The 27244-nt window shown below is 44.6% G+C and overlaps 4 protein-coding genes across 11 annotated transcripts; 3 read left to right on the top strand and 1 right to left on the bottom strand.

Moving 5' to 3' along the window:
- Window positions 1–4882: 4882 nt before the first annotated feature.
- On the top strand, window positions 4883–8611 carry LOC9268846 (uncharacterized). Its single transcript, XM_066309574.1, has one exon. The coding sequence runs from the start codon at window positions 5043–5045 to the stop codon at window positions 5880–5882; it is 840 nt and encodes a 279-aa protein (XP_066165671.1). The 5' UTR covers window positions 4883–5042; the 3' UTR covers window positions 5883–8611.
- LOC9271390 (pentatricopeptide repeat-containing protein At5g13770, chloroplastic) lies at window positions 6402–11541 on the bottom strand. Of its 8 annotated transcripts, none has more exons than XM_066309569.1 (5): window positions 11137–11541; window positions 10538–10897; window positions 9552–9970; window positions 9384–9478; window positions 6402–9291 (listed from the first exon to the last, which is right to left on the bottom strand). In XM_066309569.1, exon 5 carries the CDS (start codon window positions 8578–8580, stop codon window positions 6760–6762), a length of 1821 nt encoding a protein of 606 aa, XP_066165666.1. In that variant the 5' UTR covers window positions 8581–9291; window positions 9384–9478; window positions 9552–9970; window positions 10538–10897; window positions 11137–11541; the 3' UTR covers window positions 6402–6759. The 8 variants fall into 8 exon arrangements, with proteins under 8 accessions (XP_066165666.1, XP_066165669.1, XP_066165670.1 ...); XM_066309572.1 differs by having other exon boundaries at window positions 9552–9752; XM_066309573.1 differs by having other exon boundaries at window positions 6402–9478; window positions 9552–9752; window positions 10538–10613; window positions 10855–10897.
- A 545-nt stretch (window positions 11542–12086) lies between these two features.
- Window positions 12087–15858, top strand: LOC9266260 (helicase sen1). Its single transcript, XM_026024963.2, has 6 exons — window positions 12087–12209; window positions 12306–12815; window positions 12903–14069; window positions 14213–14531; window positions 15034–15211; window positions 15427–15858. Exons 1-6 carry the CDS (start codon window positions 12087–12089, stop codon window positions 15689–15691), a joined length of 2562 nt encoding a protein of 853 aa, XP_025880748.1. The 3' UTR covers window positions 15692–15858.
- A 1427-nt stretch (window positions 15859–17285) lies between these two features.
- On the top strand, window positions 17286–26613 carry LOC9270804 (helicase SEN1). The gene is made up of 7 exons (XM_015778760.3): window positions 17286–17539; window positions 22589–23149; window positions 23438–24556; window positions 24680–25007; window positions 25163–25412; window positions 25512–25725; window positions 26314–26613. The coding sequence occupies exons 1-7, from the start codon at window positions 17417–17419 to the stop codon at window positions 26446–26448; spliced, it is 2730 nt and encodes a 909-aa protein (XP_015634246.2). The 5' UTR covers window positions 17286–17416; the 3' UTR covers window positions 26449–26613.
- Window positions 26614–27244: the final 631 nt, after the last annotated feature.

Raw genomic sequence — 27244 nt, 5'->3', positions numbered from 1 at the left:
GATCAAAGTCAAAACGTCTTATAACCTGAAACGGAGGAAGTAGTCTGTAATACTAACCCAAGACAAATATATTATGAAAATTTATTTAATTATAGATTTAATTAATGAAATTATGCTAGTGTTGTAAATATTACTATTTTTTATATAGAATTAGTCAAATCTAGAGTAGTTTGACATTTACCAAAATCAAAACGTCTTTAACCTGAAATGGAGAGAGTAGTCTGTAATACTATTATGAAAACTCTCGTAACAACATATTTATGTGCCCAATAAACCATATTATAAATAAAAACTAGCTGGATGGCCCGCACAATTGCGCGGCTAGCATCCGTACATAATTATCTATTTTAATATGGTTTTACTTAAAATTTATTAAATAGTTATCTCGTTGTCTTAAGATTTTGGAAGACCAAACCTTATTATCCCCGTGTTTCTAATTTTATAGTTTAAAAGCCACATCAGTTGCTACCTCTACCCCCTTCTTTTTTTTTCTTGCTCAATTTACTACTGTTTCTATTTATTCTTCTTGGAACCTTTAAAATTTAGACCTTACAGTTTTTAGAGTTTATTGTCCCATTGGGTTTCATTTTTATAATTTTTATAAGTCTCGTCAAACACTGGCACTATACTCCTCTACGGCCAGTCCGTTGCCTCCTCTCTTTGTTGTCATTGCGATTTTAAAAATCGAATATAATTACATGTTTCGGTTGCCAGCGCCTGTGCTACTGTACTCCTCTCTGGCTTGCCCGCTGGCTCCCCTCTATTGTCATAGAGATTTTTAAATCGAACATGATTATTATTGGTTTTTTCTTACTTTCCACGCAATTGCATACATAATTATCTAACTTTAATATGATTTTACTTAACATTTATTAAATAGCTATCTCGTTGTCTTAAGACTTTGAAAATACCAAAACCTTATCATCCCAGTGTTTCTAATTTTAGAGTTTTTATAAGTCACACCAGTTGCTACCTCTTACTTCTGTCACCCTCTTCTTTTTTTGCTTGCTCGATCTACTACTATTTCTTTTCATTCTCGGAACCTTTAAAAATTGAATCATGTAGTTTTCAGAGTTTATTGTCTCATTGGATTTCATTTTTGTAATTTTTAGAAGTCTCATCAAACCCTGCCACTGTACTCCCCTACAATCCGTCTGCTGCCTCTCCTTATTGTCATTGTGATTTTAAAATTCGATCATAATTATCGTTTGGGTTCATTTTTTACTTTATAAAAGTCCCACTAAATCATCAGCGGCTTTTTCACTTTATTCCTTTACGGCTTGCCCGTTGCCTCCCCTCATTACTGTCATTGAGACTTTAAAATCAAACATTATTATCGTTGGAGTTTATTTTTTACTATTCAGAAGTCCTACCAACCGTCATGACCATGTTACTTAACGGCCTGCCTATCGGACGTCATTTTAATCGTCATTAGGATTCTATTTTGAGGTTTTGTTAATAGTTTTTTGATTTCCTATTAACCGTCACCACTCTACTGACTTACAGCCCTATTGTTCTCCCATCTTTATTATCATTTGTCATCTGTGGGCTAGATGATTTTTTTTTTGAAAATCCCAAATTTTTCATTCTGATATTTTTATTTATAAATTATATTCGTACTTGAACACCTATAATTACTTTTACATTTTTAGAATTTATTTTATTTTTATTTGGAATTTTAATTAATCCGTTATATTTTCAAGATGGTCTCTTCTTCAACAGTTTTTATTTTTTATTACGAATTTTAGTTATTTATAAATTGTATTCCTAGTTGAACTCTTATTTTTCTTTTTCTAATTTCATAATTTATTTTTATTTCAAATTATAATTAGTCTCGTATTGTGTTCTATATGAACTATTCTTTTAATATTCCTTATTTTTTTCCAATTTTAATTGTTTCAAAATGGTATTAACTCTCATTTTTATTTTATAATTTTGGATTTTCCTTTTTTATTCCAAATTTTAATTGATCGTATTGTGTTCATATATGAACTTTTCTCTCAATATTGCTTATTTTTAATTCCAAATTTCAGTTATTTTTAAATCGTATTCCTACTTAAACTCTTCTTTTCTTTTATTTTCTAATGTTGGATTATTTTTTTTTCTAATTTTAATTTATCCTGTATTGGGTTCTATATAAACTATAATTTTGGATTTCTTTTATTTTTTTGTTCTGTATTTTAATTGATCTCGTATTGTGTTCTTATATGAACTTTTCTTTCAATATTGCTTATTTTTAATTCCTAGTTTCAGTTATTTTTAAATTGTATTTCTACTTGGACTCTTCTTTTATTTGTTTCTAATTTTAGATTTTATTTTATTTTATTACCAAATTTTAATTAATCTAGTATTGGGTTCTTATATGGAGTCTTCTTTCAATATTGATTATTTTTAATTTCGAGATTTAGTTATTTCTAAATTATATTCGTACGTATCCTCTTTTTTTTTTCTTAGATTAATATGGGTATTTTTACATCCAACGGTAATTTTTTTCATTACATGTGTGGTTTGCACTACATATTTTCTTTTTTTTTTGCCTATAGCGTACCACTTTTACCACTATTTCTATTATAGAATATAATATTAATATATAACAAAATTGTAATATTTAAAATACCTATAAAGAATAATGTTGGAATAAAATTAATAATGTTTCGTATATTTTAATATGGAGGGAATGTTGCTTATATTTGTAGATGAGAGGCTAATTTACAGGAGTTGAGAGATTTCAGTTAGTGGATCCGATTTTAATTTTAATGGCAAAGTTAGATAAGCATGCATGTATGGGCCAATAGCATGCTAGCTTAGCTTGATGCACCACTGTTTGTTTGTTGTGTGTGCATACATGAGACCAGGGGTAATCATTATTCCACTCGGTTTAGGCGAAATCTCGACTCACACACGTACGGCAGCCATATCTGCCTCTAATCCAACTCTGCTACGACTTTGTTTTAATAGTATCTAAAAATTAAATCCGATTCTAATCAAAATTACATATCATCTGTTTTTCTATACTAACTCTTCATCTATCTATGGAAAACCAATTGTACTTCTATTATTCTATATATTTGTTGTATTAATCTCCACCGTTATAATCTAGACCCACCGTGATCAGACGGTCCAATTCTTTTCTTTTTCTTCGATTAATGTGGGAATTTCTAGCCCCCACAGCGAATGTGTTGTCTCCTTTCAAGCCTGTTTTAATAATATAACTAGCATGGTGGCCCGCGCAGATTGCGCGGCTAGCATTATTATATTTTCTCTCATATAATAGCATATATATTTTCTCATTATATTATTAAAATATATTACAATGACAACATAATTTTAAATTTTGCAATAACTTTACAAAACTACTAATGTGTAATATTCATATTGTATTTTATATACGTGTTAGTTATTAATTATTTTTAATATCAAATTTTAGTTATTTGTAAATTATATATATTCCTATATGGACTCTTGACTCGTCTGTTAATATTTCTTTTTTTAATTCTAAATTTTTATTATTTCTAATTGTATTTCTATGTGGACTCTAAACTCATCTTTCAATATTCTTTAATTTTTAATTCTGAATTTCAGTTACTTCTAAATTGTATTCCTATATTGACTTTAAACTCTTCTTGTCATGTTTTTCTTAATTTTGAATTTTAGTTATTTGTAAATTGTATTTTTATACGGACTCTAAACACTACCTTTCATTTTATTATGTTTATTCCAAATTTTAGTTAGTTTTAAATTTTTATATGGACTCTATACTCTACCTCTAATATTCCTTATTTTTTAATTCCGAATTTCTATTTTTTTTCTTAATTGTATTTCTATATGTCCTGTGTACTCTACTTCTAATATTCCTTATTTTTAATTCTGAATTTCAGTTATTTCCTAATTGTATTTCTATATGGACTCTAGTCTCCTCTTCTAATATTCCTTATTTTTTAATTCCGAATTTCAGCTATTTCTAAATTCTATTTCTATATGGACTCTGCTTTTTATTTTTCTCCAATTAATGTGAGAATTTCAAGGTCATGAGAGCGAACGTGGAGGCTCTTTTTTATTCCGAATTTTAGTTAGTTTTAAATTCCTATATGGACTATATACTCTACTTATAATATTCTTTATTTTTAATTCTTAATTTCTATTATTTCCTAATTGTATTTCTATATGGACTCTAGTCTCCTGTTCTAATATTCCTTATTTTTTAATTTCGAATTTCTATTATTTCCTAATTGTATTATATGGACTCTATACTCTACTTCTAATATTCCTTATTTTTAATTCTGAATTTCAGTTATTTCCTAATTGTATTTTTATATGGACTCTAGTCTTCTCTTCTAATATTCCTTATTTTTTAATTCCGAATTTCTATTATTTCCTAATTGTATTTCTATATGGACTCTATACTCTACTTCTAATATTCCTTATTTTTTAATTCCGAATTTCAGCTATTTCTAAATTGTATTTCTATATGGACTCTAGTCTTCTCTTCTAATATTCCTTATTTTTTAATTCCGAATTTCAGCTATTTCTAAATTGTATTTCTATGGATTCTGTCTTTTCTTTTTCTCCGATTAATGTGAGAATTTCTAGACCATGAGAGCGAACGTGGATGCTCTTTTTTTTATCCCTTTAATAATATAATAGATAGATAAATAGATAGATAGATAGATAGATAGATAGATTATGATCAAAGTTATCTCATACTTGACTGCACAGCTTCTAAAATGACACGTACTATTATCGGAGGGAGAGGGAGCAGCCCACTGCCAAGTCAGCGCCGGTCGAGCAAATATACACGCATCCTCTAACCAAGAAATGCCGCCACTCCGTCGACTGGTCTTTGACAAGCCGAACGACAAATATCAGCACTAACATGCCATCCAAATTGGTGTTTCACGTTTTCTCAGCACCGTGTCTGTTTCAAGATTAAATCATGTCCTCGACAAAACAGCGGTCACGAATTGGTTCCTTATAAGGAACTGGTTCCTTACATCAACAGTACCAAGTAATGCAGTGCTCAGCTAGTCAGCTTCAAATCTTCAATGGCTTCCGGTTGGGCTCAACTTCCTGACGATCTCCTGGACAATGTGGCGCAGAGGACGGCTGGCATCAAGGACTACGTCCGCCTCCGCGCCGTGTGCAAGTCGTGGAGATCTTTCTTGCGCCCAAGGTCGAGGCCGCCATGGCTGATGCTCCCCTACGACCCATGCAGCGAGAGCTGCGTCAGGGGCTTCTTGGACGCCTCCGACGGCACCGTGCACGAGATTGACCTGCCGGACACGAGAGGCAAGCGGTGCTGTGGCTCGTCGCACGGCTGGCTCGTCCTCGAGCGGTGGCCCGACGTGTGGCTGCTCAACCGGGCCACGCGGGAGCGCGTCCAGCTCCCGCCCCTGATGCGCCGCGGCGAGGCCCTGGCGCCGCCGCGGTTCATGGAGCGCGGCGCGAGGGAGAGGTGGGAGGACTGCGCGTACCGCAGCCTGCGCCGCCCTCTGCTCCAGCGGGAGGTGCGCGTCGCTGCGCTGTCGTCGGACCCGTCCGTCGTCGACGGCGGGTGCACGGTGGTTGTCCTCCTCGGCGCCGAGGAGGAGGCGGTGTTCTGCAGGCCGACGGACGCGTCGTGGACGCCCCTCGCGTGCCCGGCGGGAGCCTTCGCGGCCGTCGACGTGGCGTGCCAGAGCGGCTTGTTCCACCTCGTCAGCCACCACGGGCGCGTCGCGGTGTTCGACCTCGTCTCGCCGCTGCGTGAGGTGCCCACGCGCCGGGACAGGCTCCACGCCCTGGCGCACACGTGGGACGGCCGGTGCCTCGTCCAGCGCCGTGGTGGTTGTGGGCACGAGCCGCTGCTGTTGGCAACGTGGAGCGGCGGCGGCGGCGCCGGGTAGCTGGCTGTCTTCCGGCTAGGCTCTGATGGGCGGTGGACGGAGGCGGACGACGTCGGCGAAGATGTGGTGCTCCTGGCGGCAGCGAACAGCGGCTGCTTGGGCTTTGACACGGCGACGTGCACGGGTAGTAACAAGGGAATGCTCGTGTCGCCTGTGACGTACTAGCCATGGCTTGCAACCATCTGCTTCCGATGAGGAGTTCAGTGTCGATCAGCATGGCATGTTAACCGGTATACCGTCAAATGGTTTGCAGTCGTTGCGACGATCTGCTGTGCCAATCACCAGCTGCGTGAAGGCTTCGAATGTTTTTCTTCTGTTTTTTCTTTTTACTTGTTCTTGTTGATCACAGCCCATTCCACAATAACTGTGCGGACTACAGATTCAAAAGAAACTAGATGGTCTAGAATATACTGATGTTTTGGCTGAAAGATGTGGGTGAATCAATCTAGAAGGAGATGAGCATAATCGCTGAAAATATACACCGCCGACAACTTCTTATCTCAGAGATTCGAAAAGATGTTAAGCGCTGAAGAAATGTACAAAGTTCAGTACTGATGCAAAAGTTACATTTGCCGAAGAGGGCTATATTACAAGTGAGTTCAATAAATCTGGCAAATGCAGATCTACTGAGCAATGCAACTTATCCAATAAATCTGTAATCAGATCATTACTGGTACAAAGGTGTATCTCCCAGAATACATTTACAATGGCGGTTGGAAGCCAGCAGCATAAGCATATAGTTTCGACAAAGCGCATTGAGGCAAGCAAATATTTACCCATTTTTTCTGTCGATGTACAGAGCAATGTTTTTGCAGATACCCGATCGTCGCGATGCTTCGGTGCTGAAGATGAACAGCACAGATAACTCATGGATCCATCAGGTTTTCTCTTCCACGAAACTGAAATTAGTTTGGAGCCACTTCACATGGACCTCCAGCCCGGCGTCTCGGAGGCTCCTCAACACGGTCAGGTACAGCCTCCTGTCCAGTCGTGTGCCTTGCATATCCTTCAGAAGCTCGATGAGCTCGTTGAATCGGCTGCATTTAGAGAACACCCCTACCATGAGCCCAGCCAGGGCCGTGTCCACCTTTCCTCCTGTCTCCCTGAACTCCTGGTACAAATCCATGCACCGGTCCAGTTCTCCTGACCGGTTGAACGCGTTGATGATCGCGGTGTAGCTGATCCTGTCAGGCTGAATCTTGCGGCGCATCATCTCCTTCCAGATCTTCTCAGCCTGCCTCGAATTCCCGAGTCTTCCGTGCATGTCCAGGAGGGAGTTGTACACCCAGATATTAGGCTCGCACCCCTTCTTCTTCATCACAGCAAGCAGCCTCATCGCGTCCGACGCTCTACTGATCTTCCCATACATGGAGATCATGTTACCATATGCAACCACACACTTGTCAAAGCCTCGATCGATCATCTCCGAGAAGACCGATTCCGCCCTGTCGCTCCGCCCAAGCTGGCAGTAAACGTTGATGACTGATGCATAGGTGACCTGGCCAGGCTCACATCCTAAAGCAATCAGCTTGTCATAAGCTCTGATAGCCGGCTTGAGGCCTCTCCTCTTCACAAAGCCATTGACAATGGTTGATAGGATACAATCGGTGACCCTCAGACCAGTCTCCCTCATGTCCTTGGCAACTCCCATTATCTTCTCCACTCTCCCGGCCTCAACATGCATGACGATCACCTTCAGGAACATGTCCGGATCCCCCAGCCTCCCTTTCTTCCATGCTTCGTTGTACAGGTCTTCTGCTGCAGAAGATTCATGGGCATCTGCCAAAGATCTGATGATCGAAGAGTAGATTGTGGCATTCGGCGCGATGCCGTCTGCTTCCATCTCTCGCAGGCATTTCAGCGCATCCGAGGCTCTACCTGCTCGTCCGAGTGCGTCGCAGACGATGGCGTATGTCTCGACACAGCTTTCAGAGGGGTACCATTTGTGGGACTTGTACTGCTTGAGCAGTGAAGCCACCATCTCCGGCTTGCCCAACGCCCCGCACGCCGCCATCACGGCGCGGTAGGCGTCGGCGTCGCGCGACAACCGAGCCGCCCTCATCCGCTCGTACACCAGCAGCGTGCTCCGGTACATGTGCAGCTTGTTGTACGCCTGCATCGCCGAGCTGAAGGCGACAGCGGCAGGTGCACCCCTCTTGCCTTCGAGGACCCCGAGCACCATGTCGGCGAGCCCGAACTTCCTCGCCTTGACGCAGCTCGCGACGAGCCGCGCGCACGTCCGCCGCTCCGGCATCACCCCATAGGCCCTGAAATCTTCAACCAGGAACTCCAGCGAGCTCCACTGCTTAGCCCTGAGCAGCTGCACGGTCAGGGCGTTCATCGTCTTCTTGTCCGGCAGGAACTCCGGCTGGTGCAGAGCCCTCCTGTAGCACTCGAAGGCGAGCTGCTCGGTCTGCCGGTCGCTGCAGAGGCCCCGGATGAACTTGTTGGATATGCCGAGCTTCGGAGCATCCGGAAGCGGGGACACCGGCACCGGCGCCGGCGTCGAGGCAGACACAGCATGGAACTCATCGGGCAAATTCTTGGGCTCAAGAAGAGGGGAAGCACACGACCTGGAGCAGTGCAAGACGAACGACGCAAGCTGCCTCCTGATCGTCCAAAGCGAGGTCTGCGATGGTGTTCGTCTCGGTGGATGGAGAGGGGGGAGAGGAGGCCACTCCGAGTAGCATTTGGCCATCACTCTGGAAACTAGAGGTCGGGAGTGGAAGAACCTCTCTCGTCTAGGTTGAGAGCACCTTATCCTGCCATGGAGATTCCATTGGGTTGTTTTTCACCCGCGCCTTCTGGCGGTGATGTGTCCAGTTTGGACGGGTGAGATGCAGCCACACAGATAGGCAAAGAAATTCCGGGAGATCCCTGACGTGGAGGTATAGTTACCCTGCAAGTGAAAGAAGCTCAAATTTCGGGGGAATTGCGGTGAAATCGCTGACCAGTTCGGTTTCTGGAGGAGGGGTTTGGTCCACGTAGCTCAAGCCCAGCGGACAGCCACCAGTTAACTTGTGACGCCACAAATCAATCAGGGAAAAGATCTGAAATGCTTGGAGGCAAAATTGGACTGCGAGACAGCATGACAGCTACCAACAGTTTTGTCTTCAAATGAAACCATCACTAGGGGGAACAACACGGACTGCAGCAACTTCTTCCGAGAGCCACAAAGATTCTGGCAATGTTGTGGCCACCGAGTAACCAGAGAAATTGGAAACGTAATAATTTTCCTTACGTTCCTGGCCTGTCTTGACCAGGGCTCTATGATCACAACAAAGTTCATGCCAATATCTCAATACTGAAATGCAGATAGAATCCAAGACGGAAAGGAATTTGCGAAGGCCAAGCTAAAAGAATAACTTTTTAGTGTCATTTTGAGGGTGGTGATGATCAGATGATGCAGCTACAGTTTCCACAAACAACTTACATAAACCATTATGCAAAAATAAGGCGGAAGAACAGAACACAAAAAGAGAACGAAAATTTGGTTGATACCTTCACTTGCCATTCACCAGGGTAGTGCTGGCGAGTCAAAAACAAAACGCCTCTACTTCTGCGGAGTAACATGTCGACGAAAACTGGCCACAGACCTGAATTGTGTAAGTTCTTTCTTAGCTTGGAGAAGTAGATAGATGGAAAGAAAAAAAAACTCGATACACTCACCTTTTCTTCTCACTAACATTGTTTCCTGGTCATCTGCATCTGACCAACAGAAGCCTACTGTGCGTTCCAGCCCTCTATATCTAAATAGATAAACTGGTTCATCTGATATCGATTTCCTTTGGCATATATGCCTTTTGAGATTTTGATAGACATCGTTGGTTTAATTCACATGGGACTTTACTCAAGAGCTACACACAACTTCTGTACCAACTCAGCACATAAAACTGCTATTAGATAAGTCGGTACCCAAAGAATACCCATAGCAGAATTAATACAGTGACGGAAGAAAACAAATGCTGCAATCATATTATTGCAGTGCCTTCATGCTTCAAAATTCAAATGCATTCCACAGAGTTCATATAAATGGCATCTGGCATTGCTTGCGACATCATGAGAGAAATGAGCACTATATCCAGCTTCTAACATATGAAGAATCAGTATATAGTTAAATCAAAAGATCAAAGCTATTGGTTCTTGTCAAATTGCCAATAATTATACAAGTACTAAATCATGTGTTAGTACTCAAGATTCCAGATACACTGCAACAAAAATGTATTCTTGCCATGAGAAAATGAAATTTAATTCGGTATATTACTGCCAACACAGATTCAGAACTTCACAACTGAGCTGGCCCTTCTATTTCAGTCTGTAATAGCAGTAAACAGTTCATGGCTGGCTCCCTGATAAATCCTAAACATTAGTAATAAAGGAAGAATTTACCGTGCCTTTCATGTTGCAACTTGCAAGCCGCAAACAATTCAGAAATGTATAGGATATGCAAAAGCAAACATCATATGCATATAAACAGTTTGTTGGTTATCTCAAGTCTAATAAACTATATGCATATCCCAACTTCCATACCCATAACCATTCAATCTTAGATACCTCTACAGTCACACAAGAGTGGCAATTCAGGATATGTGTTTGTCTCGGTGTTTTTATTGAAGACATAAAGATATATGTAGATTTGTCAAGTACTACCATACCTTATACTCATAGTACATTGCAATATAAATTTGTGGTCGAAGTTGCATTTGAGGGTGGTGTCAAAGTAAAATGTTTCTGCTCTACAAAATGGAAAGAGTGATTTCAAACACTTCAAACCAAAAGAAGGGGAACAACAAATAGTACTATATGATAGAAGTTTTTTCTCTTTGACGTTTGTATGACAGAAGTTTCAGCTACTCTGTGGGAAGCCTGTTTCTAACTGGAACTTTTTGCGGTACCGAACAAATCATAATACAACCAGTAAAGGTATCAATAGAAGAGGAAAAAAAACTGGAAGTAAACATCTTAACATCACCTTGTTGAGTGCACCGACAGAAAGTATGCATCCCAATATCCCGCTGCAAACAAATTATGCAGTATGCATCATAAGCCATCTTATATCAGTTGGAAAAGTATGCAATGCAGCCATCTTATATCAGTTGGAAAAATAAGCAACGCGGGTAGCCTAATATTAGCAATGAAATTATCCATGGTTTTCAATTTACTGAGCGTTCTCGTTTGCAAAACAGTAAATTGTCGTCGACAACATTGCTTCGAAAATAAACCAGCAACAAAATTTCGAACTACCACACCATACCTCAAATGCGTCGCGTTCATGTTTGCTCACCATACCTCACATGGCCAAGGTCATGAGCGGCGAACACCGCCCTCTGAATCAAAGCCCCACGAGAGGCCCCAGCAGTAGCCCTCGTGTAAGATACAAGCAGTAGCACATACGCATGTTAATCCGGATGCGGTAAGAGCGATAGGGGAATAGGGCAGCGGCGAGGAAGCAACGGGGGAGCGGCGCGCAGGAGCGGTGAGGTGGAGGGCGAGCATGGCCACCCAATGCAGCCGGGGGAGAAGGTAGGGTGGAGCGGCAAACTAGGGCGGGGAACTCGCCATCGACGGCGATCCCCCGGGTCGGCGACGGCGCGGCGGTGCCCTGTTCACGGGGGGGGCGACCAACTAGTTTGTTCCTTTGAGCTGGGCTGCGTCCGATGGGCTAAATTTCGGCCCACTAGGTTTTACTCAGGTCTAGAGGCTGTCCGTAGGTTGGGCTAAAGACTCGATTCGAGTAGACTTTGGGCTTTCAAACGGCTTTGGACTAAGGCCTGTCAATTCGAGTTGTTTCCGTGTTTGCACAACTTGAAGACGACTGGTCGTTGTTTTACACTTTACAGTTTACACCAAGTCCGACGCGTCACCGCAACACATCATGCTTGGAGAAACACAACCGAACGGCCGGCCGCCTCCTCGTCGTCGGCGCGCGAAACCACAGGATATCTCGTGCACCGTTCCGTATCCTAGGCAGGCAATCCGACGCCACCCACACGATGCGCGTCTGCGAGACGAGCCCGTATGCATTCAGATTTCTGCATGGGGAAACGATAGAGCCGAGACAGCAGCGAGCACCATTTACTGCAGCTCTATACCAAGTTCAGACTTCAGAACCTGCAAAATAAAAGGAAGAAGCGCCATCTCCCGCTAGCATCGCGAGCAGCCAAGCATCCAGCCGGCCGGTGTTTAGCCCGATCGTCCCCGGAGATGGTGAAGAAAGGTGGTAGAGCCAGGGAGGGGAACAAGAAACCGGACGACGACGATCTCGTCAACACCATCTTCTCCTGGACCCTGGAAGATGTCATGAACCAGAACCTCTTCGCCGACAAGGTTCCATCCATTTCGTTCGTCTTTTCAATTCGTTTGGTACGTACCTGATCTGAACATGCATGAGCAATGGCCATATGAACTCGCATACTTTTGCAGGTGAACGCCATACCTGACAGGTTCTCCGGTCTGAAGAGCTACCTGGATTCGTTCAGGGCCCTGTTGCTGGAAGAGATACGAGCGGAGATGAGCTCTAACCTGGAGACGTTGCCGAACAACAGCTCGTCGACCAAACACATACAATCCCTAGTTCGTGTACCTACGGGCTTGCGACAATGCCCGCTGTATCGCGTCACCATTTCCGACCAACGTGGAGCTTGCGCTCCATGCATCGGTGACATCGTCGTGCTCACGGATACCGTGCCGCGACGGCCGTCCGACCTCGCGAGCAACGGCCGCTCCTGCTGCCTCGCACACGTCAAGGATGTCGTCAACAGACGTACCTTCCTTATCAGAGCGGCCAAGAAAATAGGAGATGCAGACTCGTATGCTTTCGCCGCTAGTTTGCTCGCCTTTATACCCTACGCCCGCATCTGGCGATGTCTTGACTACGATTACGCGCTCAAGATAAATCCTCCCCTTGTCATGGCCGTCGCCGGCGTCGCACTAGTAAGTGAACGTGTCAGTGTTCTGGTTCATTTACTGCATCAGCTAGCTAGAATTTCTCACCTGAGTGATTGACCCCTTGATCAGCAGACCACTTCGTTGGCGGGATCGTCGTCTTTTCACCGGGCGAATGGTGGCACCGACGAGATAACCAGTAGGCTGCCTGCGTTCGGGCTGAACGACTCGCAGGCCGGTGCGATACAGAGCTGCGTCTCGGCGGTGCAGGGCAACGGCGCGAGCACCACCAGCGGCCGGTTCAGCCTCATCTGGGGGCCTCCCGGCACGGGCAAAACCAAGACCATCAGCGTGCTGCTGCTGATGCTGATGACGACGGCGACGAGCCAGAGCAGATACCGTGTCCTGACGTGCGCGCCGACCAACACCGCGATCAGCCAGGTCGCGTCACGGCTCCTTGCTCTGAGCAAGCAGCATTCCGCCGCTGCCGCCGGCGGACTGTGCCACGGCGACCTTCTGCTGTTTGGCAACAAGGACAGGATGGGCATTGACGGTGATCTGAAGGAGGTCTTCCTGGACAATCGTGTTAAGATTCTCCAGAAGTGTTTCTCGCCGGAGTCGGGTTGGAGGCATGGCCTGAGTTCATTACAAGTTTTTCTGAGCTTTCCGTTAGCTCTCAGATGTCAGTACATCCAAGCCTGCATTGCATTAAAAGATGGGACAGCATTACCGGAGTCGTCATTTGTCAGGTCAAGGTTTCATGACATTTGCCAGAAGCTTAGCAGATGTTTTCAGACAATCTTGTCTCACGTCCCCAAGTCTGTGATTCTTGAGAAAAATTACAACAACATTATTTTGCTCACAACGATGCTGGAGAACTTCAGAAAGTTGCTTAGTAAGAATAGTGCAGCAGGGGATGAAGTGCTCGTTGGCATCTTTATGAAAGAAAAGAAGCCTGATGGTTCAGATGGTGGAGTGGTACATTCAGATTTGGTTCGAAATCTTCGGCAGAGCATGACACAAATTCTTGGCGTCATCAGTACTCTTCTGCGAGGGTTGCAGCTTCCTGCAACAACCTCTCCTTTCAAGATCAAGAAATTCTGCCTACGAAGCGCCTCTCTTATTTTCTGCACCGTATCGGGCTCTGCAAAGCTGTACGAGCAGAAAATGGATTTGCTTCTCATCGACGAGGCAGCACAGTTGAAGGAATGCGAATCCCTCATCCCGTTGCAAGTCTCTGGCTTGAAGCATGCTGTTCTTATTGGCGATGAGTGCCAACTGCCTGCTACTGTGAAAAGCAAGGTCCATTCAGTTCTCCTAAAATTTCTTTGCCCTTTTGTTCATGAACTGCTACTACTTTCTTGCGGGCTGCACATATGTTTGTACCATTGTACTCCTGTATGTAGGTTGCTTATATTCATCTTGAGTAATCTTATTTCTTGCAGGCTGCAGATGGTGCCTTACTGGGAAGGAGCCTGTTTGAAAGGTTAACTCTACTGGGACACCAGAAGCACCTTCTGAACATGCAGTACAGGATGCACCCTTCCATTAGCATCTTCCCAAACTTCAGTTTCTACGACAAGAAAATCCTGGATGGGCCGAATGTCACACACGTGAGGCACGAGCGTAGCTTCCTTCAAGGGGCCATGTTTGGGCCGTATTCCTTTATCAACATTGAGAATGGTAGAGAGGATCCTGGCCGCAACAAGAGAAACATGGCAGAGGTGGCTGCCATCAAGAAAATACTGCATAATCTATGCAAAGGTAACTATCCCCTGTTACTACTCTTGATCCTTGTATCCCTGTATGTTGGTTAACTATTTCGGAATGCAAAGCCATTTCAGGACCGAAATTTCGAAAAATTTCAAACTATATTATAAAATCTGAACAATATTTAGCTACATTTGAGCAGAATTTGCTAGATAAAAAAAATCGGATATAAGTACATCGTATCGTAACTCCATAAACCTTACACCGCATCTTGTATAGTGCATAGTATAGCTTGGTTTTCTTCTTTTCTTTAGCCCTAGGGGTTATAAACCTTACATTCATGTGCTGCTTTCCCTTAAAAAAAACCCTTGAATTTCAATATTCGGTTTTGATATTTCAATATTCAGTTTGATGCTAATTTTTCTCAGACTAGTATAGACTCTACCTTAAATTTAGTAGTGGTAACAAATATGGGTTGGGCAAGTTTTGTCTCCAATCCAAACTACTACTAGTAGCCTGTAAGTTTTGTTTCAAAATACTTTTTCCACCCGTGTAGCTTGCGTCGGTACAGGGGAAGGGGTTAGCGTAGGCATCATATGCCCGTATGCCGCCCAGGTGGAGGCGATCCAGAGCGGGATAGATGCGAACGCTGTTCGCCCGCTAGACGTGCGCGTCAACTCCGTCGACGGTTTCCAAGGCAGCGAGGAGGACATCATCATCCTGTCCACCGTCAGGTCCAACAGTACAGGATCCATCGGTTTCCTCTCCAACCGTCGCCGCGCCAACGTCGCCCTGACAAGGGCAAGGTACGCAACGCACAGTCGCACACACGCCTGAATGTTTTCCGGATCAAAGTATGAACGCCAACGCGCCCTCTCATGAACTCGTCGTTGGCATCCGTCCATCCATGGCGGTGTCTCGTTTTGCGCGCCTCTGGTTTTCTTTGCAGGCATTGCCTCTGGATCCTGGGCGACGCGGCGACGTTGCTCGGCAGCGGCTCCGTCTGGGGGGAGCTGGTCCGGGACGCCGTGGATCGCCGGTGCTTCTACGACTGGGACGACGGCGGCGCTGGTTTGCTCGGCGTTGCTCGGCGCGGACACGAGGACGAGCTGGACGATGCGGTCGAGTTCGCTACGGCGTTTGACACGTTCGCAGACGAAGCGGGGTGCAGAGACGATATCTGCGACGCGCTAGGCTCCCTGAAACTAGCTTAGATTGTGTGGATTTTGGGGGATCTTTTGGTCGGAATTGATGCGTAGAATTGAGAGTTGAGACCACATTTACGCCTAACGGCAGCTTGAAAACTTGTTACTACTACATGCTGTATATTCAAATTCATCTGCCTTATTCCCTTCCAAAAAAAAATAATAATCATCTGCCTTGAGGGCAAAAAAACGTGATGTCTACATGTGCTTTGCTGCTGATTCGGTTTCTCTTCACAAGATTATGATCATCTTTTGTCGAAAACACTAAACGGAAGAAAAGGAGAAGATTCCAGTTGGGATCCACTTGCCAACTTTTGTTGATACTTTTGTGAACTTAGTACCATCATTTTCTTGTACAATCGTACTAAAGTAGATTTTCAGCATGGTGCTTTTGGGTTCGGAGATTATGATGCTAACTTAACAACTAAGGCATATCAGATTTTTTTTTATTACGATGACCTTGACCCGAAGACTTTAATCATCCGGAAACTTGGAAGTCCATATCCATATGCAGTATGTTTGTCCCTTTCTTTGGATGCAAGTCGATTTGCCCTACTAAAATGGGAAGTTAAAAATATTGGAGTATTTGGTATAGTCGATTGCTTAAGTTTAGCGTTTTCATACGACACAAATGTTAGTGTTGGAATGTATGTAACGAGGGTAACCATGTAATCTTTCATATATTTTTTTGTGTACTAGAAAAAAAAGCCCGTGCGTTGCAACGGGTGAATACTAGTATTTTAGTTTTATTATTGTTATACGGTTTAGTTAAGGTAAAATTCACTGTGAGAATTCGCTTGGATATATATTTTTTTCTAGAAAATCATGAAATGCAATTAAGAGTATGTTCATCTCAAGTTAGCATGAAAGTCTATTTAAAGAGATTTATTATACGTCTGCTCCTGTATTTCCAAAAGCGAACGAACTTAAAATCTGACTCAAATACAAATTTGTATTTCCAAAGACGAACGAACTTAAAAACCGATACTTACACAGATGAAGTACCAAAGTACCGGCAAAAACATCTTTAATTTTTATAATAGTAGAGATAAAGATTTATGTGAGATTTGTTACAACGAACAGGTAATTTAAAATTGATGGAGTTCATAGGATGTCATTATTCCTTTCCAATTTATTCTCCATTGTCTCCTTAGTTTATCATTTTTCTAAAGTTTGAGCAATAGCATAACCAATATTTATCAGACACGGGAACTTACTCTGTCCGTTTTTTAAAAAAAAGGCAACCTAGTACAATAATTTATCTAATGTTCTAAAGCAACTTTTATATAAAATGTTTCACACAAAATACACTGTTATAGTAGTTTAAAATACATGTTAAACGGAAATCGAGGTAAAATCCGCATCTTAATCTTGTAAATAAAAACTAAACCTAATCCAAATCAAACATATCCCAGTATGCCACAATACCGTCGAATTTTAGTAGAGTTGAAAGTAGCAGTAAACAGCCCTTAACTCTGGACAAGACGCCTCGACGACCACTGGTCAATTTGGTTATTGCGAGGGCAGGTACCCGGCGAACACTCCGAAGGCGGCCTCCACGCCTTTGCCCTCGCTTTCCCTCGCAATTTTCTCCTCTTTTTTCGGCCGCCTCCCCGCACAAGCGATTCTCTTTCGACTCATCAACTCCACGAAAGCGGACCGGGCCTCTCTGCGCCGCCGCCGCCGCCGCGCGCAAGCTAGATTAGATTCGCGGCTGATCGCTCGTCGTCGGAGATGATCAGGCGGGGCGGCAAGGCGCGGGGGAAGGTCGCGGAGGAGGAATGGCCGAGCCTGGTGGATCTGGTGCTTGGCTGGAAACTCGAGGACGTCATGAACGAGAACCTCTTCAAGGACAAGGTTGGTGCCACTGCTCCCTCCATTGGTGTGCTTTGATCGGTTTTGCGCTTGTTACGATCGTGTTGCTACTGTTGTATACTAGTACTACCATAAGAACTCCAATAAACGACTACTCCGTACTTGCTAAATCCTAATGCGCATGCCTTGCTCAGCAGCACTTGCTTCCAGTTTCCAAATGTTACTCGTGGAATACTAAGTTCTTAAAAGAGATCGTGGCTTTCTTTAAGAAGATCAATCTACAAACACTACACCAATTTCAAGTTGTTTTGGACTTATGCTTTCTAATCTGACGGGATAACACTTACCCCCACTTAAATTTAGATTCAAGCTGGAAGACTATAAGTGGGACCTGATTACTTGAACTTGGGTTGGTGGATTCACGAACCAGTCTACCAAGAAAATTCTCCAAATATTTCATATTTAATTGTAAATGCATTTTGGTTTATTTTATTTTTTTATGCTTTAAAAATCTGTTTTTGATGATGTAGTTAAAACTATCCTGCTATCTACTATGTGCTGACGGATGGCAAAACCTTTTTTTTTTCTCGGAAGCATTTCCTTGAACATATTAAGCTACGGTAAGGTGTACCACTACCTTAACCTGCTGTATCAGTCTCATCCATAGTCACCAGAAATACTATGAGTGGAGAAGCTCCAAATAAATGGTTGAGCAAGGTTCAGGGGGGCGTTGATAGGACAAGCAATCCACTATGGGGATAAAGCAAATTACAAATGCCGGGGGAGCCAACAAGTAAAGGAGGGTTCTCTTAAGCAAAGATCCTCTTAGATGCAGATTCGGTTGTGTAGCGCCCGTTCCGTCGTGGCGCCTAGCGGGAAAATTATCTCTTAAAAACCCTAATTGCGAAATTTGTTTCCTTGCTTGTTGTCTAGTGTCCGTGCCATCTCAAGATCTCAATCCCCGATCTATCGTCGAATTCAATTCCGAATCCAAATCCTTCCAAATCAAATCCCTCCGCAAAAGTCTAGTTTGCCTCCCCCGGGTTCGATGGGCCGAATCCCTCTCGGCCCATCTCCCCCTCCCTCCCGGCTCTCTCTCTCCATCTCCCCCTCCCCCGCGCGCGCGAGAGCCGCGCCCTGCGCCCCTCCGCTTCTCCCCCGCTCAGCTCCGCTCCGCCTCGCCCGCGCGCCGCGCGCTCTAGCGCGTAAGCCGCCCGCGCCGAGCCAAGTCCTCCCTCTCCGCTCCCTCGCTGCCGCTTCCCGCGCGCCGTGTTCGCGTGCGCGCGCCTGCGTGGTCCACGCCCGCGTCGCGTCTGCGCCGCCCGGCCCCGCTGCCCTGCCGCGCCCGCAGCCGCTCGGCCCCTGCAGCCAGCGCGCGTGCCGAGCCGCGCCGCTCCTTCCGCCGCGCCTCCCGTTGCAAGCCGCGCGCGCGTGCCGTGGTGGCCGACCGCCTGGTCGCCGCCGTCGTCAGCGTCTGCCGCGTCTGTCGCCCGTGTCGTCGCGCCGCTCCAAACCGCCCGCCGTCATCGCCGTCGTCACCGCCCGGCCCCCGCCACTCCGCGCGCAAGCCGCCAAGGGACGGAGGCCGCGCCCCTCCTCTCTCTGCCGCGTCGCCCCGCTCCCCTCCTCCTTTTTCCCGAATCGGCAAAGGGGCAAGCCCCCTTTCTCCCCCTCCTTTTCCCCTTTCCCCCCCTCGCCGGCGTCATCCTCCCTGTCGCCGCTTTGGCCGCGACCGCCGAGCGCCAGCTCGCGCCCTTGACCGCGCAAGTCGGTCCCCAAACCGACATTGCCGCCCATTTAAACCCCAGCCTCCCCTTTCCCTTCCTCTTCCATTCGTCTCCGCGCCATTGTCACCGCCCCCGTGCTCTGTCTCGTCTCCGCCGTCCTTCGCCGAGCGCCGGAAGAGCCGGTGCGTTCGAGGACGCGGAAGGGGACTTCGGCCGCGCCCTCTTCTTCCTCTTCCTCAGCCCGAGGCCGGAGAGATCACTCCCGCGCCGTCGGCCTCTCGTCACAGCGCCCCTCCTCATCGCGGTAGTGCCTCCCTCCGTTCTTCCTCCTCGCTCCATCTTTCCCCCTTAGATTTCGGTAGTAGCTCGAGTAGCCTCCCCGTAGTTAGCCGGCGCCACCCCGACCGTTGCCGTCGCTCACCGTGTGATCGCCGCCGTCGCCGCCCGAGCTCCGTAGCACCTGCACGTCGCCAGCCTCGCTCGGCGTAGCTCCGTCCAATCCGACGCTAGCGTCGAGTTCCCGAAGCCGCGTAGATGCTCTCACCGCCGGGAATCGACCCCTCGTGGCCTCGTCGCCGTTTCCCTCTTCCCTCCCCGCCGGTTGTCGCCGCCGCGATTCGCCGCCGTCAAGCTCCCTCCGGCGAATCCGAGCCGTTGGCTCGTCTCCCCTCATCACGAACAGCCGCCCGGTGTGCTCGCTTTTGCCCGTATCGCCGTGGTTCGCTCCGCCGCTCGCCGCCGCCGCCCGCCGTCCATTCGCGGCCGGGTCGTCGTCTACCTCCCGCCAGCCCACGTGGCAGCCACGTAGGCGCCACGTCGGCGCCAGCTCAGCCGAGGTCGGGACGGGCCGACCCCGGTCAGTCCCTCCCCGTGCGCGCGTTCCACCGCGAGCCGTGAGGCTGCGCGTGGGCCCGCCGCATCCGCATCCACCGCGAGCCGCGCGCGTGCACCGCGTCCCTCCCCCGCCCGCGCGCGTGCGCCGCATGCTCCCTCCGCACGGTGAGCCGAGCCACTGACAAGCGGGTCCCACCCGGGACCGCGCGTGGTGAGCCCGGTCCACCGGCCCCCCTCTCTCCTCCCCTCCCGCGCGCGCTCTGGGCCGGGTCCTCTTGGGCCGGCCGGCCCATTAGCTCGGCCGAGCCGCGCTTCTTCTCTCGGGCCACGTCCTAGCCGCCCGAGGGAAGTCTACTTCTCCTCCCTCTTTCTTTTCTTTTTCAAAAAGGATTTAATTTAATCCTTTTTCCTTTAGATCAAAAATCCAATAATCTTATAAATTCAATATCTTCCCAACCGTAAATCCGTTTGACTCCGTTCAACTTCCAAAATTCCTCAAATCTCGAGATCTTTCTAATGGCACGCTTAAAGGTCATTAATAGGGCTTTATTTTCGCCGTTTGTTGAGTTGTCCCGTTTCGCGTGTAGTTTCGGAGCCCGAAGACCCGCAGCGCGAGGATCTCGAGGATCAAGCTCCAGATCTCGAGCAAGGCAAGCCACCTTTGAACATCTTGAGCCTATATTTGAAATTTAATTATATTCCTTGCAAAATATTATGCATTGATAGGATCGCACTTAATCTGTTTGTCCCGTCTGCAAGGCAGATTGGCGGACCTACCTAATTTGTCGCATTTGATCCTTCCTTTGTTAATTGCTATATCTTGTCCCCTTGTAACCATCTAGTTGCGTCTCGATATTCGTGCACCCTGTGCGAGTATCGACGGACGCCTTCAAACTTAAAATCTGTTTAACAATTTGGGTAAAACTGGAGTTTTACAAAAGACTTGGAAAACCCGACACCTGGGTCGGTGCTTGCGAACTAAATGAATTTCCAAAACCGCGGACCGGGGAACGTACCGGGTGTACGGTTTCCCGCTCTTGCACTTAAGGACCGATTCCTTGGAATTTCATCCAAACATAAGACAAGTACGACCACATGGGTGGGATGGGACACCCCTGGCTGAGTAACTAGCTTATCAGGGGAGCCTTGATGCCGAGAGACATGTGGATTCGCCGGGGTGGTGTCGGAAAGGACCCCCTGGGCTTCCTGGCACAGTATAGTCTGGGACCTAACCTGTTGTCGGTCTGGGACCCCTCTCGTCGGCATATGGTAAACTTGTGTCGGCTTTGGAAATGCCTTGTCATGAAAGCTTGGAGGTCTCCCGACGTGGCTGATCCCCACGGGCTGGGTGATCCGGGTTAGTAATGTCGTGTGGGTAAAGTGTACCCCCTCTGCAGAGGTTAACAAACTGTTCGAACAGCCGTGCCCACGGTCATGGGCGGATGTGAGGTGATTCCTAGCGTAGTTTTGTTTGACTACTGCTTGTGAAATTGCTATTGTGAAAAGAGGTTCGATGTTTGAAAAATCTGCAGCTGACGGGATCAGCTGGGCCCGGGTGGCCGTTTGAAAGTTGTTGGCCCGGGTGGCCGTTTGAAAAGCTGTTGGCCGGGTGCCAACCTTGATTCATTTCTAAAGACTGATACATTGCACATACTCCGACCGGACGAGACGCACTGTCTCATCCGTGTCGTTTGAGAAGCACTCCCTTAGTTGTTTCTAGAAAAGAGTTCAAATAAAATCAATTGCAAAAACAACAGCCTTTCCTTGAAGCCTGCAATAAACACTTATTTCCCCTGGCTTGCTGAGTACTCCCGTACTCACCCTTGCTCTATATAAATAATCCCCCCCTAGTTGCTGAAGAAGATGAAGCGGATCCTGCTGATGAGGAGTTCTTCCAGGAGCAAGCCGGCTACGATGAGTTTTAGGGTTTCGGCCTAGTTCCCAAGTCGCGCCTGTGATGTTTGGTCCAAGTCCTGGCTTCCGTTTCCCTTTTGTAATGCAGTTGTGAGCTCGGGATCTGTCCGTAGCCCAACATGACTGTATCTCTACTCTATAATAAAGAGACCTCTGTTGCTGTGATATTCTGTCTCCCTGTGATACCAGCACTGTTTCCTGGGACTGGTATCGATTAACAGGTTAATTTGGAGCGTCACGGGCTAGTTCCGGTCAGGACTAGTTCGGGGCATGACAGGTTGGCTTTCGGCTCTAAATGCGCATGCTTTAAAGACCTCTTAAGCTTTCTAAATATTTAAAAAGTACTCCAATTTCAGCCTACTATACATGTGAGCAACGTTCTACAACCTATAGTAATAGAGTCAGATTGTTGAGATAGGTGCTGCAGCCTGCAGGTCGTGTATTTTTACCTAGTAGAATTTAGTGATTTCAAATTATCTTGTTTCTCTTAAAGCACGGTTCTTCACTGCATTTTGGAATGCATTGAGATTCTGTTTCAAACAATTATAGTTTAACCAAGAATGGTTAGTTTGTCTAGCAACTGGTTGCTTATCAATATGAGGTGTGAAAAATGCAGATGAAAAGGATACCGTCCACATTCAGTGATCTCAAGAGCTACTTAGAGTCCTACACCTCTCCATTGCTGGAGGAGATGCGGACGGAGATGTCTTCTAGCTTGGAAGCCATATCCACCATGCCTTCTACCAAAATTTCGTGGATCGAGCAAAAGAAAAACAACAAAGTTTACGACATTGTTTTCGATGCTGATTCTCAGAATTCTAAGGCATGTAACCGACCTGAAAGTTATGTTCCAAGTGTTGGTGATATCATTATCCTGTCTGATGTGAAGCCGGAGCATATTTCTGACATCACTCGCAATGGGAGGCCATATATTGTTGCCTTTGTCACAGAAGGAGGGGATGAAGACGACGACTCACCTCCAGTTAAGTATGTGATCATATCATCAGGAAAAATTGATTCTGAAGATGGCAAGTGTCAAGATAGGAAAGAGATCAAACTTTTTGCTGCCTATTTGCTCAATATTGTAACATACATCCGTATATGGCGCTGCCTTGACTACAACACTGCAGTCAGAAGAAATCAAAGCCTCATACAGGAGATGGTACATTATCCACTGGTACGTACACACTGAATGGTACTGATCTGAAGACATTATTATGATTGATATTTTGTCCAATAATGAACATGAAAGGGCAGTGATCAAAGAAGGGAGACTATTTTGAAATTACTATATACATTTTTCCTTTTTCTTCAAGAATATTTCATTGCAAAAGAAAAGCTCCAGGTTATTGCAAAAGAAACGATCCGAGTATATTCACTTCAAAACCAAACTGATTATTGAAAGGTTTTGGGTGGTTGTACAGAAGTAGGTAGTTTGATTAGTTCCATTTTCTGATTTTCCCAGGTTGCAGACATTGTTCAGAAACAGAAAAAGGATCATTCTATCGACAGTATGGAGATATGGAGTAAACTGTCTACGATGGATCTTAACAATTCTCAGAATGATGCGATCTTGAATTGTATCTCATCAATGCATAGCAACAACAGCAGTAGCAGTTTTAGCCTTATCTGGGGACCTCCTGGCACAGGAAAGACAAAAACAATCAGTGTTCTGTTGTGGTTGATGAGAGAAATGGACCATGGTACTCTAACATGTGCACCCACAAACCTTGCTGTTAAACAAGTTGCTTCGCGTTTCTTGAAGGTGATCAAAGAGTCTTCGGATAGAGCCTGCTTAGGAGATGTTCTACTCTGTGGCAATAAACAACGCATGTGTGTTGACGGTAATCTCAAAGAGATCTATTTACATGATCGTGTAAGGACGCTGCTTGGATGCTTTGTGCCAATGACTGGATGGAGACATCGCCTATCTTCCCTATCTGATCTTTTTGAGAATGGTTACTCCCAGTATCAGAAATATCTGGAAGACCAAAAGGAAGGTGATAGCCTTACCTTTTATTCTTACACTAGAAAAAGATTTAATGCTACTTATCCAGAGCTTCGAAGATGTTTCAAAGAAGTACTATTCCATGTTCCAAAATCCACTATCTTGGAAGTGAATTACAACAATATCATTTCACTTCTAGAGCTGCTTGAAGATTTCAACAAGAAATTCATGAACAAAAATATTGAGGATGAAGTGAAGGGAATTTTCCTGTATAATGATGATCAATCTGATTCCAGTGTATCCAGTCTGACAAAATTTTCTAAAACAGCAATCAGCCTCGGGAAAATCAGAATTAGATGTCTCGAGCTACTGAATATGTTATTAAGTAGCTTGAAACTTCCTATAACTTCCTCCAAACGTACCATTCGGGAGTTCTGTATGGAAAGCGCCTCCATAGTTTTCTGCACTGTATCTAGCTCTTCCAAAATAAGTAATAAAAAACTACAGTTGCTTGTTGTTGATGAGGCTGCTCAGTTAAAAGAATGTGAAGGATTGATCCCGTTGCGTTTGCCTACTTTAAAGCATGCTATTCTTATTGGTGACGAGTGCCAATTGCCAGCAACTGTCAAAAGCAAGGTTGATTCTTGACCTATGTTATTACTGCATTGAATCTATTAATCCAGTGAACATCATATTCCCCATTCGTTTCGTCAGTTTTTTATACTGTACTCGTATTTCATTTCTCTGTCTGTTTTGCAGGTTTGTGAGGATGCGTCGTTCGGGAGAAGCCTCTTCGAGAGGTTGAGTTCACTGGGACATGAAAAACATCTCCTTAATATGCAATACAGAATGCACCCATCCATTAGTATCTTTCCAAACATCAGCTTCTATGATAGGAAACTCTTAGATGCTCCTAATGTCAAGCAGAAAGAACACCGAAAGAAGTACCTTCCAGGTCTTATGTTTGGTCCTTACTCTTTCTTCAATATTGAAGATGGTAAGGAGGATCTTGATGAACTTGGCCGCAGCAGAAAGAATGTGGTTGAGGTTTCTGTCATACAGGAAATATTGCGAAATCTCCAAAGAGGCATGCGCTCTATAGTCATTTAATTTATCACCAAAACATGTAGCATTTTATTTTGTTATTTCTTATCTAGCTTATTGTGGCAAAATAATATTTATCTAGCTTATTTAATAATCTTATGATTTGTCATAAATCTAAGTATTTCTCATCCTCTGCAGCCCATTCTAAAACCAAAAATAAGGTTACAGTTGGTGTCATATGTCCATATACTGCTCAAGTCCTAGCAATTCAACAAAAACTCGGGAAAATGAAGTTTGACCCGGTCATAGTAAAAATTAATTCTGTTGATGGCTTTCAAGGTGGTGAGGAAGACATAATCATTTTATCAACTGTGAGGTCCAACTCAGATGGGGCTGTAGGTTTTCTTTCAAACCGGCAGCGCACAAATGTGTCACTTACACGAGCAAGGTATCTTCTATAACTTATTTAAGGTTAAATTCCTTTTTTGACCCATGTTTTCTCCTTTATTTTTATTTTTATCCCCATTATCACCTTATTTAATCACAGGTATTGCCTTTGGATTTTGGGAAATGCAACAACCTTATCTAGGTCTGGCTCTATCTGGGCAGATCTAGTTCGTGACGCGAAGGATCGACAGTGTTTCTTCAACGCAAACAGTGATAAGGATATCTCCCGTGTGCTTGCTAAGCACAAAATTGAGACCAATAAAGTTAAAGATAGAAAGAGTACACCATTCAAAGTCAGAAATAGTGGGGTTTGGGTATTGACTCACATTACACTTTATATATCTCCTCTGAGTTGTGGAATTAAATTTTATCATTTATCTCATGTTCATTTTCCTGATTGATGCATCATTATCGTGTGCTACGTATTTCTTGAAATATGATACCATGATTCTACTAGTTGCCTAGTTGACAGGAACACTTTGCAGCATTTTTTTTGTGTGACATGCCCCAAAGGGGATGGATATACAGCTTAACTGTTTGTTATCTGCACCAAACTTGTTTTTTCCCTTTCAATCTATCTATTGTCTTATAGGATCATGAAGATCCATTGTTCAAATACTATTTCACTGGTTGGACATCCAATTCTCAGGCAGCCCACCTGAACAAACTGCAACAACACAAGTTGTGCTGAACTATTATTAGTGCATCCAAGTATCCAGCTATCCAACTCTTATGTATATGTACGAGTAATTAGTGTTTTGCATGCAGTAGTTATTATCTGTTTGTCTAGACAGATCATTCCTGCAGAATTTTAAAGTGTCTCAACTAATAATAAATAAATATTTATGTACCAGATAAATCAGATAATTATTCTTAAACTTATAATTCTGGTGTTTGTTCAGGTTCAAGTGCCATCCCGAAGTGGGATGAAAGATGAAAGCCCTTCAACTTCAACTGGCATTGGTGGTTTCCCCGGGGATACAGAAGAAAATGTAGAGGATATCACCGTATGCTTAAGTAATCTTAAAATTCGTTGAGGATTCTACACTCTGTTTCTGAAACCCTATACTTGAGTTGGCACCAGGGCGTCAGAGTATATATAAGCAGTATTGTTGATCAGGTGCCCAAATCCCAAACAATGCAGTATTGTAGCTCGCCCGATCCTTATAAATTTTGCTTAGTCAGATTTAGGATGTTCTTCAGTTTTAGTTACTCAAACTCAAAACTGAATGTTCTTGGAAGAGTGATTGCATAACTCAAACTGCGATGAAAAAAAAAACAAAATCAACTTCAAAATTGAGTTTTACGTGATTTCTGTGTGACGTAAAATTTTGCTTACAAGTATAAGCTAAACGGCGAGGCTGCTATAATTCAAATTTGCGTGCCTTCCGAGGGCTTATTCGGCTTATGGAATTTAACCAGTAGGAATAGAAAATATGGATGAATAGAAATGCATGTACACATCAATCTGTAGGAATTTTTTTCAAGAGGTTTGAGTGAATAGAAAAAAAAAATCTACAACTTATAGAAAAACAAAATCTCTTCTTCTCTATCTCTACTATTATAAAAATTGAAGATGTTTTTGCCGGTATTTTGATACATCATCCGTAATTGAGTTGGATAGTTCGCTTTTGGTAATACAAATCCGTGTATGAGTCGGATTTTAATTCCGTTTACTTTTTGAAATACAAAAGAAGTCGTATAAGAAATTTCTTTAAAAAAACTTGTATGCTAACTTGAGATGATAGTCTGACTCCTAACTCCTAACTGTAACTCATGATTTTCTTAAAAAAATATCCAAGCGAATTGCCACAGTAAATTTCATCATAGCTA

Source organism: Oryza sativa, chromosome 4 (assembly GCF_034140825.1).
Source record: "Oryza sativa Japonica Group chromosome 4, ASM3414082v1".
NCBI lineage: Eukaryota > Viridiplantae > Streptophyta > Magnoliopsida > Poales > Poaceae > Oryza > Oryza sativa.
Note: the sequence above shows the minus strand (reverse complement) of the source record. Positions and strands in the feature narration are given on the sequence as shown.

What these genes read in the sequence shown, in the direction of transcription:
- LOC9268846 (XM_066309574.1), top strand. Translation starts at nt 5,043, where the DNA reads ATGGCTTCCGGTTGGGCTCAACTTCCTGACGATCTCCTGGACAATGTG.
- LOC9271390 (XM_026024846.2), bottom strand. Translation starts at nt 8,580, where the DNA reads ATGGCCAAATGCTACTCGGAGTGGCCTCCTCTCCCCCCTCTCCATCCA.
- LOC9266260 (XM_026024963.2), top strand. Translation starts at nt 12,087, where the DNA reads ATGGTGAAGAAAGGTGGTAGAGCCAGGGAGGGGAACAAGAAACCGGAC. An exon ending in AGAACCTCTTCGCCGACAAG is followed by an intron (nt 12,210 to 12,305) that starts GTTCCATCCATT and finishes ATACTTTTGCAG; the next exon opens with GTGAACGCCATACCTGACAG. An exon ending in CTGCTACTGTGAAAAGCAAG is followed by an intron (nt 14,070 to 14,212) that starts GTCCATTCAGTT and finishes TATTTCTTGCAG; the next exon opens with GCTGCAGATGGTGCCTTACT.
- LOC9270804 (XM_015778760.3), top strand. Translation starts at nt 17,417, where the DNA reads ATGATCAGGCGGGGCGGCAAGGCGCGGGGGAAGGTCGCGGAGGAGGAA. An exon ending in CAGCAACTGTCAAAAGCAAG is followed by an intron (nt 24,557 to 24,679) that starts GTTGATTCTTGA and finishes TCTGTTTTGCAG; the next exon opens with GTTTGTGAGGATGCGTCGTT. An exon ending in ATTGCGAAATCTCCAAAGAG is followed by an intron (nt 25,008 to 25,162) that starts GCATGCGCTCTA and finishes CATCCTCTGCAG; the next exon opens with CCCATTCTAAAACCAAAAAT.